The 18,725-nt window shown below is 34.2% G+C and overlaps 3 protein-coding genes across 6 annotated transcripts; all 3 read right to left on the bottom strand.

Moving 5' to 3' along the window:
* Window positions 1–1,282: 1,282 nt before the first annotated feature.
* LOC139875269 (DUF724 domain-containing protein 7-like) lies at window positions 1,283–9,215 on the bottom strand. Of its 3 annotated transcripts, none has more exons than XM_071862614.1 (11): window positions 8,737–9,215; window positions 7,871–8,287; window positions 6,486–6,794; window positions 6,236–6,344; window positions 5,276–5,394; window positions 4,883–5,158; window positions 4,625–4,733; window positions 3,947–4,131; window positions 3,676–3,826; window positions 3,408–3,563; window positions 1,283–2,125 (listed from the first exon to the last, which is right to left on the bottom strand). In XM_071862614.1, the coding sequence occupies exons 1-11, from the start codon at window positions 9,208–9,210 to the stop codon at window positions 1,479–1,481; spliced, it is 2,952 nt and encodes a 983-aa protein (XP_071718715.1). In that variant the 5' UTR covers window positions 9,211–9,215; the 3' UTR covers window positions 1,283–1,478. The 3 variants fall into 3 exon arrangements, with proteins under 3 accessions (XP_071718715.1, XP_071718718.1, XP_071718723.1); XM_071862617.1 differs by having other exon boundaries at window positions 1,283–2,119; XM_071862622.1 differs by having other exon boundaries at window positions 7,871–8,280; window positions 8,737–8,908.
* A 1,318-nt stretch (window positions 9,216–10,533) lies between these two features.
* LOC139875256 (uncharacterized) lies at window positions 10,534–13,166 on the bottom strand. Of its 2 annotated transcripts, XM_071862601.1 has the most exons (5): window positions 12,809–13,163; window positions 12,581–12,699; window positions 11,225–11,413; window positions 11,092–11,143; window positions 10,534–10,986 (listed from the first exon to the last, which is right to left on the bottom strand). In XM_071862601.1, exons 1-5 carry the CDS (start codon window positions 13,085–13,087, stop codon window positions 10,879–10,881), a joined length of 747 nt encoding a protein of 248 aa, XP_071718702.1. In that variant the 5' UTR covers window positions 13,088–13,163; the 3' UTR covers window positions 10,534–10,878. The 2 variants fall into 2 exon arrangements, with proteins under 2 accessions (XP_071718702.1, XP_071718706.1); XM_071862605.1 differs by lacking the exon at window positions 11,092–11,143 and having other exon boundaries at window positions 12,809–13,166.
* Window positions 13,167–13,716: 550 nt separating this feature from the next.
* Window positions 13,717–18,503, bottom strand: LOC139875265 (SWR1-complex protein 4-like). Its single transcript, XM_071862611.1, has 17 exons — window positions 18,250–18,503; window positions 18,064–18,153; window positions 17,830–17,895; window positions 17,685–17,744; window positions 17,408–17,464; window positions 17,071–17,200; window positions 16,874–16,941; window positions 16,655–16,747; window positions 16,512–16,559; window positions 15,625–15,789; window positions 15,314–15,424; window positions 15,070–15,165; window positions 14,908–14,976; window positions 14,725–14,785; window positions 14,551–14,594; window positions 14,355–14,440; window positions 13,717–14,178 (listed from the first exon to the last, which is right to left on the bottom strand). Exons 1-16 carry the CDS (start codon window positions 18,361–18,363, stop codon window positions 14,363–14,365), a joined length of 1,350 nt encoding a protein of 449 aa, XP_071718712.1. The 5' UTR covers window positions 18,364–18,503; the 3' UTR covers window positions 13,717–14,178; window positions 14,355–14,362.
* Window positions 18,504–18,725: the final 222 nt, after the last annotated feature.

Genomic DNA, 18,725 nt, shown 5'->3' with positions numbered 1-18,725 from the left:
AACCCTAAACCCTAAACTCTAAACCGTTCGTTTAAAAACTCGTTCTAAAACCCTAATTTCTAAACCCTAATTACTAAACCCTAAACACTGTTGTTTTTTAATCAAAAGTCATTTTTTCTTTGTTTTTTGTTAAGTTGCATCTGCTGCATGAAAGGCAGTTAACATGCATCAAACAGCAAATAACATGCATCAGATGCATCTTAACGCTCCAGTTGAAGAAAAAAAAAAAATTCTGAATCTGCACACTGAAAATAGATACCAGCAATTTTTTTTTTTTTTTTTTAAAATCGGAGCTGTAGAACTCGAGATATAAAAATGACAAAATCACTTATCCCCTTATCCTACTTATACCCACGTAGCGCTGGATCTTCACCCTATATATATATATATATATATATATATATATATATATATATATATATATATATATATATATAAACAATTTCGCAGAAAAAAAAAAAAAAAAAAAAAAAAAAAAAAAAACTAGCAATTTAGTCAAGTCATTGGCATGTGCAGAACTGCAGACTAACCATATTCCTTCTTGATTATATAATTTTCGCACAAAATCATAATTCTCATTACATCATGTATTAGTTTTTATTTGTTTGCATCATATGCTTTAAACATTAAACATTGTATTAATTCATTAATTAAAGTGGGTACTATTAGTGGAGTATGTCATGAATACTTGTGTAAAGTGAGGGTTAGTCATATGAAAGTAATGATGAGGTGGCGCTGATGTAGTTGCAAAGAGGGTTAGTCATATGAAAGTAATGATGAGGTGGCGCTGATGTGGTTGCAAAGACATATGTCATGGATAAGAGTATTCTTGAGTAGTCTAAGAATAGTAAATTTTGCAACCTTGCATATAATACTTCTATTTTCTGTAACACTCTTTTCATATGAATTAATTCAAGTAGGATATATTTGTAGTGGTAAATGTAAATTTTGATTCATGTATGTATTTTATAATTATAATTAATGAATAATTATATTAATATATATTTTACTCTGTAATACATGATATATAAATTATGATGACTTGTGAGTTTTTGTTTAACAATAGACAAAAACCCCATTTCTTTTCCATTTCGAGCACACTCGAACCATCCACTTGAAGCAAATACCATATTGTTACTATAAACTTTTCGTCCCAGAAAACAAATCCTGGACGGGCCATCGATCTAGGGTATTGAGGTGACCTCGCAACCATAAAGTTGTGAGTTCGAAGTCTGGTGCAATCGTATAAAATCTGACACCAACATAATAAAACATGTGCAAGTCAACCCAGATGCCATCAATAAATACATAAAGCTAAAAAACACAAATGTAAAATCTTTCAGAACACACAAGTACGCAGACTCTACTAATGGGTTAGCCAGAGATGTACATGATGATTTTACAACATCCAATCATTAATTGTTTAAATTCACATATCACGACACCAACAACAATTTCAACCTAAACTCACTCATGGATCATAAAGGGGTAGCAGCTAACCTATCGAATTCCACACAAACTTCTCTCATTTCTCGCTCGATCTTTTCCGCTTTTGTTTTCATAACACAAATCTCCGAATTCCTTTTATCCTTCTTCAACAAAACCCGTCTCCTTCGTTCCTCTAATTCCCTTAACTGTCTATGTAGTTCCTCCATTTCTTCATCAACATTTTCACCCTGTATCTTACGATGTTCCTCGATTTTCTCCCCTACCCGTTTCGACCGCTCTTCCAGCTCATCATTTTTGTCTTTTTGTTCAAGCAATCCTAACAACCGTTCTCGTATCACGTTCACATCAAATCCGTTATCCTCGAGTTCCACAAGTGTTTCTAAACAGTCCTCTATTTCACTTCTTGGATCATCAAACTTCAAACCACGAGTCTTGTCCACCATTGTTGAGAACGTTACCATCATACCAAAGGTTACGCCTTCTCGAGCACTCTTCTTCACACCTTCCAGTAATGGACGAAAATGCGGTTTCTGTGGAATCTTCTGGAATGCTTCCATCGATTCTAGTGTCTTCCATAGTGGTGTGCTTCTCACAAAGGGTAAGGTTTCACCATCAGAGAATGCAACAATTTCCATACGTTTCTCCCTCGCCTTGGATGATTGCTCCATATCTACAACTAGAGAAGAATTCATGTCATCAATATATATATATATATATATATATATATATATATATATATATATATATATATATATATATATATATATATAGTGGTAGGATCAAGAGGGAAGTAACCAATCGGGGGGAGGCGGGGGAAACAAAAACTTTTTTTTTTTTTCGTTTTTTGAAAAAACTTTGTTCACGAACATTATAGATGGGATGAAAATATGAACATTTAGTAGAGACACTTTGTGATAAATGTTTTTATTTTGGCGGGAAAACGCTCGAAGAAATAATATATAACAATTATCGTGTTTTTCGAGCGTATGTTGAGGTTTTAGCTATTGGGGTTTATAGGGTTTAGATATTAGGGTTTAGAAATTTAGGGTTTAGGGTTTAGATTTAGGATTTAGGTTGATTTTTTAACACGAACGGTTTAGAGTTTAGGGTTTAGGGTTTGGTGTTTTGGGTTTGTGGAATAAACCCAAAACACCAAACCCTAAACCCTAAACCCTAAACCTTAAACTCTAAATCGGGCTAAATTTTACTTCACAAAACATGAAAAAAAAAAACGTTCATATTCTTCACGAACAATATTATCTTGAAAGTTATTTTTGTCGATCGTTTTCCCGCCTAAATAATAACATTCATGACGAAGTGTCTCTTCTAAATGTTCATATTTTCGTGTGATCTTGATGCCGGAAAAAAAAATTCCAAAAAAAACAAAAAAAAAAAAAAATATTTTGCTTCCCCCCGCTTCCCCCGATTGGTTACTTCCCCATTGATCCTGACCATATATATATATATATATATATATATATATATATATATATATATATATATATATATATATATATATATATTTGGAGTGATCCTGGGAAAGTGAAAAAAAGGGGGAAGCAACGTAATATCATTCATCACACACACGATGAATAATAATTAACATTCATCACTATCATTCATAAAATAAAAAAAAGGGTAGAGAACTTTTAAATTATAAGAATTTTGCAATTGAGAATTGATTCAATCACATTGAAGAAAAAAAGTTTGAAAAACCTCTAATTAACCTTTAAAATCAAATATATAATTTTTCCGTTCACATGTACACATTTGTTTGTGAACTTGTGAACATGCCATATAATGTACAATTTAACATGTAATTTGTGGTTTTTAACATTTGTTTGTCAATGATATAAGCATTAATATATGATTTTGTGCATTTATATGTATAAAACCATGTAACCGAAAAGTTATCGTAGTTTTAACCATATAAAAAACTATGGTAAACCAAGTTTTACCCGGGCCATGAGATTGCACTCCCTCAAACCACGTCGAAAGAGGTTGATCATCCAACACGGTATCCAGTGACTTTTCAAAAGATGCTTCAAGATTTGTCTTTGCAGTATCGTTCTCCAATCTCACATCTGCTTTTTCTTTAGATGCATCTTCAGAATCTACACCAGAAACCGTCATTAAACAAAAATAAAATATCCAAATTACCACTTAACCATTATCTTCATTACATACAAATAATCTCCACTTTACAAAGTTAGTACGTTTGTGCACCTAGATCTGAAGATTCAGAGTTTATAGTGAATGTTCTCTTCCTTCCTCGTTTTCCTTTCCTTGATGACTTTTTCTTACTCCCTCGTCGAACACTTAAATTACTAGCTATAATATTTGGTGCAACAGATGCCACATCACCTTCGTTTCCCGCCTAAACAAGAACATGTGATTAATGTCCAAAAGCACAAACATTAAAGCACCAAATTAATATCATTGAACTGATTCAGATAGCTATAATTTGTATTCTTTGCTAGCAGCTGAAACTTCTCACCTTATCACCTGGTTGTATTATGTCATTTTCTGCAATATCTGGAGTTTTACCAGGCAACTTCTTTCGTCGTGATGATGTCATCCCATTAGATTGTAACCCCATGACAACACGTACGTGTAAGTCTTTGGTAGAATTACTTCTTTTATTAATCTCTAGGGTTGTTTCAGCTAAGTCAACTTTCGGTCCTGAAAAGTGTTATCTCATTGAGCACAATAGGTTTTAAAATGAAAGGTTAAAAGAACAAACTTGCCACCAATTCAGGCAAAGCCTTTTTCTGCCATTTAACAAGACTAACTTGGTAAAAGTGCCATCAAAAGAACAAATCTGTAGCCCATTATTGAAATACATATATTTTCGCCTGTAAGTCTACAGTTTTATTTATGTATTTCCACTTTATATTAAAAATTTGTTTTTAGTGCCAAAATATCGTTGTCAATTGTTTAACACACTAATTTAGGTTTTTTAACGTGTTATAAAGCATTTAAGTTAGCATCTTTAATCTACAACAAATTTAATGATAGCTAATTTGACTGCTAATCAATTGCTAACTATTTGCATGTTAGTTACGAGCGGTAAAACTGCCCATTTGATATGATACGAGTGATAAACTTGCTCTTTTACCCATACATGAACGCATAAAAAGATATAAAGACAACTAAAACCCATTAACCAACGCACCTTCGCTATAATTTAGCAAACTTTTAAGCTCGTTGGCTAATCTCCCCCTCTTTCTTGAAAAATTCACTATTGGAGTATCCAGTCCAATATTGCTTCCTCGTTTACTATGCTGCGACAAATGAAACAAGATAGTCCAAATTCCGTTAAGTTTAAAAATTAGATTTTTATCCAACTTATAGATACATCGAGGATGATAAGAATGTCATTCGCATAAGCCATTATATAGATGAAATAAAAAATGATACTAAGCTGACTCACCACTTTCTTTCCATGAGAAAGATTCTCAGTTTTACTAAACGCTTGGTCGTTTATTAGACTACCTTCAGAATCAAAGCCATCCGATTGACCAAAAGGTGTCTCGTTTTGTCTTTTACTTGGACCATTAATCAGCATTTCATCCTTATCAAGATTTGCATGTTTTGTTCTCTTCATTATTGATGTTGCAACAGTCTTAGGGCTTAAGGTTTGTAACTTGAATGGTCTACCCTTCTTCTTTTTTGGCGCAACAGACGCCACATCACCTTCATATCCCGCCTAAATGAGAACATGTGATTAATGTCCAAAATCACAAACACTAAAGCCCCCAATTTTATATCATTTAACACAAATAATTTTATTTGGTTTTCTTTGGTAGCAGATGTAATGTCTCACCTTATCAATTGCTGTTAATGGTGGTTGTATTATGTCGTTTTCTGCAACATCTGGAGTTTCATTAGACGACTTTTGAAGTATCTTCACTCGTGATGATGATATCTCATTAGATTGTAACCCTGTAACAACAGGTACGTGTAAAATAAAATGGTAAATTTGCCAATGAATGGAAAAATCGGTAACCCATTTATTGGAATACTATTATTATCACCTATAAGTCTACAGTTTTATTTATGTAATTCCAATTAACTATATCAAAAATGTGTTTTTAGCGCAAAAAATAACCTTGTTAATTGTTTAACACACCAAAATATGCTTTTTGATGTGCTATAAAGTAGTTAGTTTCAAAAAGAAAAAGTACAACATGGTATAGCATCTTTAATCTATAACAAATTTAATAACTAATTTATATGCTAATCAATTGCCAACTACTTCAGCACTAAAGCACAGTTGCTGATATTAGTATATTTGTTACAGAGTATTGAATATTGAAGTGTGGGTTTACGATACTTGATGTATGCCGTTACATGCAATTACATATACTATTTGAAAGACCAAATTATTTGTTCAAATTTTTTGTTAACTGTTTGACATGTCAAAGTTATGCAAATATAGAGTTGAGTGACAAATCTTGGGATTCAAACCTCAAGATACAAACCTCACTGGCAACAAATCTTGGGAAGCCTACATCTTAGTAAAACTCACCCTCCTCGGGTATCCGTTTTCAAGTTGATTGGCAAATAAAAACTTCTTTATAAAACATGTGACTAATTTACCCTATAGACATATTTTGGATGGCACATTCGCCCCTTTAGCATTGTTTAGTGGCAAATTAGAGCACGTCAAAAGATTAGTGAAATATTTACTCATTTGATATGATTCGAGTGATAAATTTGCTCTTTCAACCATACATGAACAGATAAAAAATATAAAGGCAACTAGAATCCATTAACCACACACCTTCGTGATAATTTAGCAAGCTTTTAAGCTCGTTGGCTAATCTCCCCCTCTTTTTTGAAGAATTCACTATTGGAGTATCCAGTCCGATACCGTTTCCTCTTTTACTGTGCTGCTATAAATGAAACAAAATATTCAAACTTCCATTAATTTTATAAATTAGACTTTTATCCAGCTTATAGATATGTTCAGGATGATAAGAAAGTCATTCACATATCCCAGTCTATAAATGAACAAAAAATAGCTGACTCACCACTTTCTTTCCATGAGAAAGATTCTCAGTTTTACTAACCACTTGCTCATTTATTTCACAAGCTTCAGAATCAAGGCCATCAGATTGACCAACAGATGTCTCGTTTTGTCTTTTACTTGGAACATCAATCAGCATTTCATCCCTTAATATCTTTGAAGGTGGTGAACTTGTATCATTGCAATCAAGATTTGCACGCTTTGTTCTCTTCATTATTGATATTGCAACAGTCGATTGATGACTAACGTTAGGGGGTGTCTGCTCAATCTGCTCATCTATCAACAAGCGATTTGTTCTTCCATTCATGTCACCCTTCACAGAATTACATTATCCAAGCAGAAACATACTCATCACCATCACCATTAGCATCATTATAATTTACAATCAGTGTGCTGATGATTAAATATTAGTAGATAATTTACAAAACTTAGCATTAGTAGATAAAGATGTCTATATCCATACAAGGTTGTAAAGGTAGCTAGTTGGGTAGTAGCCGGTCGGGACCTTGTAGGAACTAGTCGGGCGTTGACCAACTTTAACCGACTTTGACCAAATAAATTCGACTTTGACCGACTACATCCAATTTCTGACCAACTTTGACCCGATGAGCGGAAACTTTTGACCTAGTCGGGACGAGCTACTTAAAAATCCCGACTAGTCGGGACTAGGCGACTTAGTCGGCCAATTTTTACAACCACGCTTTCTTTTCTTTAAATACTTTTTATATATTTGGAGGTGTAATAACCTTTTGGTTGAGTAGGTGAAAAGACAAAAGTGTCTAGTAAAGTAGGTGTACTTATTAGTAACTATTAAGTATCTAAATGATTTTACATTTGCCTTTTAAGTTGATGAACACCTGGACTTTTCACAACATTCTTTTCATATCAAATTTTATTCAATCATGCGAATGTCTGTGTTCTTTTAGGCTCAAAAGACTCAAGATGTAAAGCACCACAGCTAAATAGCAAAGGAGAATTAACCATATATATTCTGCTTACTTATGTGTTATGTGTAATTGTGTATACACCTGAATGTGTTTTAACATTAGTTGTACAAGTCACCATCATAAATGTGGATATGAAGATATTACAACAAGATATCAATTATTTGGTTTTCAAAGACAAAAAGGTTACATGACATCAGCTAAAAAACTGATGGCGCAAGTCATAGGATGGGCTAAAAATAGGGGTTTGGTTTTTGTTTCTCAAACCAAAAGATATGCAATTACTAGCAGCTACATACACAGACATACCATTATAGGCACCTTTTGGCTCATTCCAACATTCAAATAATCCATGTCAAATAATGAAAAAGAATGAGATCAATGCAATTTCTAATAGAAAAATAACCCATAGATACAAATACAAAATTTGTAATAATATGTATACCTGAGAAGTGTTGAACCATTTGCCACCTTTCCATTCCATATGCGGCCGTACACTCGAGTAAATGAATTCCCTTTCCTGTTTCGTGTGCTTAAAGAACACATTATACCTATTATCCGCAAGCTCTTTGGTAACCACTCCACTCCGCCAACCAAAATCATAGTACGCGTCCACCTTTTCCAACAAAACAAACTTCTTGTCTCTCAAACGAGGTGGCGATGGTCGAATATGGAGATAATCTACCGTAACCTTATTAAGAATTGCCTCATCACCATTTCCTGGCTGCCGATACTCCACTAGAAAACTATCATTCCCCGAATTCTTTAAAATCGTTGCAGGAAACCAAACATCTCGTAAACTTTCCTTCTCAAAAGATACTTCCACTTTTTTCCCTACAGTGAACATCAACCCTGCTGTTCTCTTTCGAGAAACACGAAACACACAATTACTATCACCAACTAAACAACATATAAACCATCCAGTTCGAAACTGTCTTACACCACTATAGAATCAACCAGCTTTAAATGTGTCAAACTTTACAATTTAACTTTTAGTGGCTTATTGAAATAGATAAACTGATATGTGTCCAACTAACTATACTTCTATGGTCGTTAAACACAAACCAACAATAATAAAATTTCATATTACATTATACTAGTAGAATATTTATATTTATATTTTTTTTTTTGAAAGCAAGGCCACTCTGCCGCTTACAATACCCGTCCGTCGCATATTTAAGTCGTCTGCAAAGGATTCTAAGGATTCTGTCGGCCGCTTGATGGTAATTGTACTTCAAGGCAGCCCTTCGCGTATTTATATTTATTATTTATTATAAATTATAAATAAGGATAAATAAGTAAAACTGAAACCTGATTCCGGGGTTGGACCCATTTGCCATCGACCCATTGCCGATGAATCCGTAGTTTTGAAATATGGAACTGAAGTCTATCAGGTGGATTTTGAAACGTAACAACAAAATTATGTTTGTCTACAACAGAAGAAATCACACCGGTCCACCAACCTCCACTATAAAACGCATCAACGACGTCGTTTAACTCGAAATCGGAATGAACATTATTGTTACTATCGGAATCAAGTGGTGGTGGAGGTCTGACGTAAGCAACGTTAGCGTATTCTCTTAATTTTGTAGAACCGTCGTCTGCTAACAAATTGCAGTATTCGACGTAAACAAGGTTGTTACTAGTGTGATCGGAGATGGAAGGCGGTGGGCGGATTACGGTGGCAACGAACCACACGCCAGATAAACCGTCTTCGTCGGAGCTGACTTCAACTCTAGAGCCTTTGGTTAAGAAGGGGAGTGAAATGTGATGAGTAACATCCATGGGATGGGGTCTGAAATTAGGGCATTTTGCTTGTCCCAATTTTTATTTTGCTTTTCCTCTTTTTCTTTTGTTATCTTTATCTTTATTTTAATTTAATTCTTTTTAATTTAAATTGATGTAAATAGTAGTTATCGGTCACTTTAAGAATATCGGTTATCCAAATGTACAACAATTTAAAGCGTGTTAATGACAGCCCTTAGGACTGTCGTTGGCAAAATTCTTAAAACTTGAGCTTAAAAACGTCCAAACCCTTGTTACCTTTGTAGAAGTCACATTTTCGACACAACGTGGAGAAGGATAGTCATACACTTAGTATACTAAGGTAAAAGGTAAAAGTATGACATCTACGGAATTTAGGGTAGATCTTTCGGATGATATTAGTATTTTTTTTACACATAACTCCGACTGGATATGTTTCTTGAAGGTCAATAACCAAAAACATGGATATTCTTTCAAGAACTTTCAAACCTCCTTTCGATTCCTTTTTATTTACGTAGTTATATCGTAACATCAACATTTGGGAAAGTTAAAATGAGATCCAGCTCAGTGGCGTAGCCACATAGAACATTATGGTGTCAATTGACACCACTCAAATGTTAGTACTCTGTCTATTCTAACTATCAAATTTGAGTATAAATATCTAAAAATTGCAAGTGACCCCATTCTTTTGTATATAGTTTACTCCGTGTGATAAAGAAAATGTTGGACAAATTACATCTAAATATTAATGCTCGTTAACATGTCTAGTTGAAGATATTAATGTAATTTAGTTTGTTTAAATAATTTTTTTAAAACTAGTCATACATAAATTAGTGTACAATTTTTAAAAAAAGTAGTTTGTACCCCATTCAAAAATTGATTAAATTATAACGTTTATCTTCAAATTTAAATTAATTGCTTATAAGAAATTTTGTACTAGTAATATCCAATTCTACTCCTCCATAATGAACTTTAATTTTTATATACATAATTTTCCTTGAAATCTTTGAGATGGATAAAGAATATTAGACTTTTAACTTAATCAAAACGACAAAATCAGAAAGTTTTTAACAAGAGTGCACCACATGATTATTTATTCGTGAAAAAAAGAAGAAAAAAAAAGTCAAATGTTTGCTAACACCATTAACTGAAAATCCTGACTTCGTCACTGATCCAGCTTATATGTACATTTGTACAGATACGTCCGATTCAAAATGCTTTCAGTTGGCATCAGGGATCATTTCCTCAACATCACAGATAAGTATTAAATAACTAAAAACATACCTCATAAAGAAAAATTCACAGCTTCATAAAAGTATTAGCAATAGCCAGTAGATACCGTAAAATTTGCTTTGTCAATACAAGCTAATGTGATAGACTAAAAGTATGTATGATAGGGTTACAAAATAATTTAAGCACAGCATTTGAAACGTGTGGTAATACAAACATTGCTCCGGAATAATGCAAAGATTCAAGGTCATATTCCGGTTTGACATCCGGTGGACTCGTGACTTCTAATATAAATCAATCGTAAACATGCTAAAATACAAGACCAAAATCCTAAAACTCCACAATGCGATTATTTGTCAACTCTAGAGTAATATTTGGATGACTTCTATGTTGCTGGAGTATCATAAGTATGTACAAAATACTACATTTGAACTACTTATTTTCGGAAATTTGAATTCACTAGCTTTCTGCAGTTGCATTTGCTACAAATGTCTTGAGCCAACGAGCCAATGCAATCAAGAACGGTGTGTAGGCGAAATAACATGTTAGAGTCCAAGTAACCAAACCCTGTGTTAAAAAAAAAAAAAAAAACCACGAAACAGATTTCTCATATATAACAATTAAGCTACCCGGTTAAACCAATAATTGTGTGTTTGTTTATTTAACTTTTACCTGACCCATAATCTCAATGTTCGCTTGAGGATAGTACCATAAGTTGAACATTCTAGAAACAACAACAGTGTGTACATATATATTAACAAAGGGGATGTTCTCAAAAGCAATGTAACAAGAAGACACCACTTACTTCATTACAGGTATTTCGGCAAGTGGGCAGGCAAGACCAATGATGCAAGCCAATGCGAACCCAAGTCTAGTCCCGTCCAGGGTCAACCACATCAACTCAGCACCTGCAAACAGTATATATGCTTCCACGTTGTCTGCAACTCCAGCTTTGTATAACTCAGCACTCACTTCTAAGAACACCACCAACGCTCTGCACGTGCAGGATGGTCAAAGCATCTTAGATTACAAAAAAGGCTAACCTCATAAAACAGGCTTGTGTATGACTGTTACCTAATTAGTGATTAAACTTAGCAAAATGTACCATTTAGTTATTTTTGTTTTTCATAAATTACCAGCCTACCTGTTTGTAATTTTAATTTTGGTTTACTTGAAAATAAAGGGTTATCTAGTCTAGTTTAATGATGAGTTTGAAGAGTGCGGAGTGCATGCTCGTTCGGGCTAAATTGATATTGTCTCTAAAACAGCGGGTTTTAAGGGTGTGCAGCCCCCTTGCGGGGTTCTAGGGTGCAACTTCTCCTAGTTAGGGCCCTAGTCCCAACTCCCAAGTGAGCAGGCGAGGCTCGAGGGGAAGCCGCCCCTCAAGGGGTGGGGACACGAAAGACTTATTTTTTTTTTTTAAACAACGGTTAGGGAGTCACTAACAAGGGTCCACCAGAAGTGTAGCTACTCGCCCGATTTTATCCGTGCCATGTGTCAGGAGGGAACCACGAGACCCGCACCAAGAAGGTAACGCGGCCAACTGGAAAAAACCCCCCATTAGGTTCGAACGCAAGACGTTAGGCAACCTCAATATTTACCACTGAGCAAGGCGCACAAGTAGTACATTTTTGTCCACAACGGGACTCGAACTCAAAACATCAAGCCTCCTTGATACCGCTGGACCAGAAACGACTTTTTCTGCCGAAATACCCACGGTTATAGTCAAAATATCAACTGGTATTTCTCGCTAAAACAAATGGTTACACCTTTTGTTTTGAAACTGAAACTACCTAGAAAAATGGGGGTCTGCTTTTATATGAACACACGAAAAGTACACACAATATCTCTAATATCTTGCTTTGTGTTCTTATTGCCTAGAAACAAAGTGTGTTCTTGTGTAATTTCAATATAGATTTCGTAAACGGTGAACCTAAGACATTAATTTGAGTCGAAATACTTAATTGTGAAAGTGTTTTTGCTATTCAAGAACAATCAAGAGATTATCAATCTCAAACCCACTCTCTAACGCTACCTTATCAAATATCTCAAGGTACTCAATGTATTATATATATAAAGAATACAAAGTTTAATTTCTATGGAGTACAACTGTACAATTAGTAATATGGATTGTAACATCAAAATTGAGATATATACTCACAAGAGGGACACAAGGACTTTGTTGAAACTGTCTTCAGGTGTTGTTTGTGCGAATTTGTGATCAAGAAAAAGTTGAATCAATCCAACAGTGGCATAAAACAGACCAAGCAAAGGAGGAACCTGCTCAGGTTATCAAACTTATGATTGAATTAAATCTGTAAAAAAAAAAAGGAACAGAAAAAAAAGATGGGGGGATAAGGGATATAAGGATGTGATAATAAGTACTAACCCATATGTTGGTGTGAAGAGGGCCTATATCTATGGAACCACTTTGATACACAACAAGATTCACCCGTGAATGGATGCCGTCTAAAAGTGGGCCCACACAAAAACCGCACCCGAAGAGGCAGAGAGAAACTGATGGCCATATTTTCTTTAGGTCCTGCTTCCTTTGAGTGCAACATGGTCTGCAGGTAAGTTGCTTTCGGGTGGTGCTATGGTGGTGTATGGGAATAGGAACTGTTGGTATTGAATGAAATCGGGTAGAGGAGCCAACAAAAGGATTCATGGTCAATTGGGCACAGTTTATGAAGTCTTCTTAACATGTGTAGTGTGTTTGCTTACCTCACTTGCAACTTGCAAGTCCTTTTAAAACGTGATCCCAGAAAGTGATATGTAACCCATATGCAGTGATCGTACATAATCATACACCTGTCCCCCTCCTACGTGATTAAGGTATTTATATGGTTAACTTAGATAACATAATGACTCATTTTTATATATCGGCATTGATTCTTACTCTACAATACCATATACTATTTTTTAAATGTGGTTAGAAGTCACTGACGTGGTACGAACACGACGTCAGAACCCACCCACCCAATCATTTCGTAGACGAATCATTACGGTCTAGAAAAGAGGTTTCTCCACCACGAATCCATATACTATATTTGAAATTAAATTTTTAAAATTAAAAGAAGCATAATTGGAACTTTAGTTATATTTAGAAAAAAGAACAATAATTTTAGAACAAAGACAAAATAGAACGGTGGACAATTTTTTTAAGACGGAGGAAGTATATATAATTATAATACAATAGTAAAACCAAGGATAAGATCCAAATATACTACAGAGTACCACAAATGTTTTCCCTTATTAACATTAACAATTAACAATTTTATCTAAAATACCATTAACTTATTTCAAGTCTTAACCATATAATGCAAGTGAACAGTAGTCAATTCCCCATTCGATAAAACCGTTCCTGGCAAACAAGTACCACACATTTATAACATGACAAGAAGATTACTACACCAAGTATGTATCATACACATGACACATTCAAATTCTTACATCAAATCATACACACTGTGTACAGGCGTCATGAAATTTCTAACACTAACATACTTGATTTTAAATTAAATGTATCATATTTGGCATTTGACCACTTCCGGAAAACAAACCCAGATAACAGGAATGCCTAACTGCAATTTATGCACCTCCATGTATCACATTTACTAACAAGATAACCTTTGCTTCCCACCGGCCACCACATGCCAATTCGGATCCTAATTACATGAAGATTAACAAGAATACCGATTTCCGTCGTCGTGATGACCAAGAAGCTGTCAAAATCAATCCCATAAGTAGCCTTTATATCTGGATATGAATATGCCAATGGTTATTGAGTTTTTTTAACGATAACAATACAGGAAAGTCTTCATAATGCTTTACACGTATAAAGTACATCATTGTATAAAATCATGTTCGCTTAAAGCGGGTTTTAAAAAGAAAGAAAGATATAGTGAGCCATCATTCAGGTGTACATGTTTTACCTGCCATATTAACTATCTGTAGCCTTCAACTTTCGAGGCCTTTTATTAGACTGAGCTGGTGAAGATGGAGCTTCTCTCCCAGGTCCCTTAAAACACAAATAATACACAGTTAATTTTTGTTCAGTAAAAAAAATAATAATAATCATAAGATGACAATATGGAGATGTAAGCAGGGTTAAAAAAGCATGCTGCATACCTTGCGTTTTTGGTCCCGTTTGCCAACTCTGTCTGCTGATATTGCTGGAAAGTGAAACAAGATTTAAATAAAGCCAGAAAAAAAAGGTGTTTAGTCGACAAAAAAAAAATAAATAAATAAATAAAAAAATAAAAAATTAAAATCACGAAACTAGATGTCAAACATACGAATTACCTCCGAAGCTTACTGAGTCAGGAACAAATGTCCGATCCTGATCCATGCCTCGCTGTAAATGCTGTTAAGTCATACCCAAAAAAACCTTACATGGAAATATAAATATACACGGTATATATTCTTAATAAACGCATATAAGACAACAACAAAAAACCACATATGTCTTTTAGAATGGTTAGTAACCTTTGGTGTGTCTGGTGTGTCTGTATATGAGCTTTCACGATAGGATGATCCTTCCTCCTTATTTTGCAACTAAAATAAAATAAACAAGAAATCTAATTTAGTATGCCAAAAGAATAATGGGCACTGACTATTAAAACAAATGAAGATAAAACCAAATCATACCAGTTTCTGAAGATTTAAAAGAGTCAATATCTCTTTTCGCAATTCTAAATGCTCTGCACAAACAGCTTTTGTAGGGACTTTGGGTTTCAGATTCACCTGTAAAATGGCATCAAGTGTACTTATCTCTTAACACAATTGCAATGTTCAGCGCCAGTCAAGAAATGAATCTATTTTCAATTCTATAATAAAATAAAAGAGATAATCATGCTTCAAAATATATATATAAAAAAATATGAGTAGAAACCTTAAGCTCTTGTAAGAATTGTTCAACGCGCTTAATAGTTCGCAATCCTGCTGATGAGCTGGCAGCTTGAACCATTTGATCCAGCGCATAAGTTCTCAAGTAGACCCGTAGCTGCAAGCAAAATCAATCAGTATCAAATATTGCTTTCCTTCAAGAAAAAACCTATACTTTTAATGGTAATGTGCTATAACACATTAACATTTTTCAAAGGTAACAACTTTTCAAAGACTGAAAAATAAGAAGCGAGACCATAAAGCTATTTGAAAATACCAACTTCAATTCACAATTAAATATACAGAAAATTGTAATACCGTGCGAAGGGAAGCTGCAGCAGCAGCAGCATTGTCTGCAATTGACGTCAATGGTGCAGCAACCTGCATATCGGAGGGTGATGCAGTATCAACAGGAACAGTGGTTTTATCCACACCTTCTTGGGTGGTATTTAGTGTGGCAGCCAACTCAGCATCTCGAGCAGCCTGAAGAATGAAACATTAAGCAAAAAACAAGTATGATCTTTACATACATACCTGGCAAACGGGTCAGGTTGGGTCGGTTTGGGTAACGGGTCAAAACGGTTTTAGGTTGAAATGGGTCATGGGTCAAACGGGTAAAAAATTTAAACAGGTCCAAACGGGTCAGGTTAGGTCGGTTTGGGTAACAGGTCGAAACGAGTAATGGGTCAAATAGGTCCAAACAGGTTACATACTTTTACATTTGATTTTTAACATTTATTATATTGTTTTAGTTATTATATTATTATTATTTATTATTACTATTTAATAAATATATAAAAAAAAATATATACATAATAATGGATATAACCATTAATGCTTTCATATATAGTTTATTATTGTTCGTTCCATTTGACCCATTCAAAAGACCCGTTAGACCTGTCTCTATTTATTGAACTTTATAATTTTATACCCATTTGACTCATTCTTTTTATATTTTGTATAAAACCCAATAGGTTGAAGAAAAACTCATTAGACCTATTTTAAGTTTTGGTTTACATTGTCAGACCTAATTTTTTACAAGACCCAATTGACCCGAAAGCTTGACCCATTTGACCCAAATTTGAGAGTATGGGTCTCAATTGCCAAGTATAACATATACACATGAATAAATATAGTTATATGTGTGGGTAGTTGTGTAGAGAAACAAATTGAGAAACATGATAAGAATATATTATGAAACTTGCCTTGGCAGCCATACGAGACTCGGTTATTTTCTTAGCCTCAGAAAGAACCTGAAAGCAAAGAATAGAGAAAACTCTAAATTGATTTTCATAAGAAAATTTACAGGAAAAAGAAAAAAGATTGAAAGGGTTAGGAAAATGCATACCTCAGAATCCTTACGCTCTTGCTGCTTTGTCTGAGATAGGACCAAGGACAATGCACGCTTACGTTCGACCTCATGAGAAATGTTGTATTGTTCCTACAAAACAATTATAAAAAAATGATAAGCAAATTAGTTATTTTTTGTTTCACGTGACTTAAATTAGAGTCTTAAAAGTTATAAGAAAGTATAATATTAAGAAATGTTGCAGATGTAAGAGCATACCTTAACAAGAGGGTGGCCAGAAACATCAGCTGGTGATGGAGCCCTTGCAATCAATATTTTTTTGGAAACTGCAATATGAATCGATACAACACGAACAATGACAAACAAAGTTGTAAAGGAAAATTTTTACCAGTTCACAGGGTCTAATAAAGGAAACAAATATCATATACTGTGTAGCAGTCACAAACTGAGATTACCACTGTAGTACCGATTCTTCAGTTCCTCGACCGATCGAGGTGATGGAAACCTATCAGCGATTACAACAAAACGAAGATCAAAACGTTCACACAAATCGAACAGTTGGTCCGTCTCTTCTTTGGTCCATGCCTGGCAAAGAGTATAAAATTGATAAAGAAATTAGTGGATCATAGTTAATCTTAATCAGCTCCTTCTTTTATCAAATTTTGAAAAATGAAAAAACTTTTATAAGAAAAAAATTATGTTCTTTGTGATAACAAGGTTGGCTGCCTGAAATAATCAAAGATACAAATTAGGTCTATAAGAAATATCTGGCGACAGTATTTTGATACTTACCGGATCCTTCAGATGTTTTTCATACTCTTCATCTGTGTACTTGATCACATCAACAGTCTGTAGATATTCATGTCAAAATCAACATCAACATGGCAGGTAATGAGAAGGTAAAAAAAATGAAAAACTTGCAAAACTAACAATCGCATCATCCAAATATAAGCACTTAAGTTAGGGTATATCACACGTAGAACTCAATGGCTGACAGCTTGTATGATTCTTTCGAAATGCAACTATTACAACAATAGAGAAAAGTGTCCATTAGTATCGTAGCGTGTACCTTGTTGTACTTCGCGAAGGAATAATCTCCTGTTGGTGGAGTTCCGTTAACAACTCTGACCTATACAAATCAATAAAAAACCTTACAAATGCCTCCAACAAATGATCCAAATTGTATATCAACAAATACATACATAACAACATACCCAATGGTAAAGCTGCAAGTTATCCTTCCTAGCCGAATTCGTAAATGAAAGCCATTCCCATGTTATCTGATACAAAAAATCCTCAAAATAAAATTCAAATACTACAATAACTTAACTAAAAAGCATTATAGGTCCAACTAACTTAATCATTATATCAGGACATCCTCTAATTATTAAACAAATTAAAAGTAACATTTACAATGTAAAATATGATACTAATATAAATAACTTAACCTTTTCATTATCCGGTTGATGACGTTTTTTCAATTGATTAACATCAATTGAAGGCATAAGAGGTGCCACACCACCTGTAAGTGCATAAACCTACAACAACCAAAATTAAACTTTAACTACGAGCAAATTATATACTCTGTGTGTATGTATACACATCTAGATATAGTACATGTGTGTATAACAAACCTCGCGTGAAATGCCATCAGGTTTTCTCTGAGAATCTTTCTGAGGTCTAGATTTTTTATCTTGTGGTATAGGCAATGAATTTTTTGGGAGCCCTAAAATGTCTTTAGCATCCATTATTTGAAAGTTAGGGTTTTGAGGTTACTACCTATGATGCGAATCGATATACTGAAACATCAATGAGATAAAATTGTGATATAAAACTGAATGAATCTAACGGTTAGGGTTTGCAAGTAACAGATTACAACGACTACGAAGCTTGAGATTCGAGTATGTTTGAAGCTCGTAGATTTGGAGCTTCTATTCCCAAATTATAATTTTAACTTCGGTACAATATGGTAACCGGGGAGAGAGCGATCCGACCCGGGCCCTAAGTTCTTTTCAAGTTGAGTACTGAAGTAGAGACATACTTACAATGAAATTAGCCGTGAAAACACAGTTTATTTAAACGAGATAGTTTAATGATATGTTTTAAATAT

Source organism: Rutidosis leptorrhynchoides, chromosome 1 (assembly GCF_046630445.1).
Source record: "Rutidosis leptorrhynchoides isolate AG116_Rl617_1_P2 chromosome 1, CSIRO_AGI_Rlap_v1, whole genome shotgun sequence".
In the NCBI taxonomy this organism is placed as follows: domain Eukaryota; kingdom Viridiplantae; phylum Streptophyta; class Magnoliopsida; order Asterales; family Asteraceae; genus Rutidosis; species Rutidosis leptorrhynchoides.
Note: the sequence above shows the minus strand (reverse complement) of the source record. Positions and strands in the feature narration are given on the sequence as shown.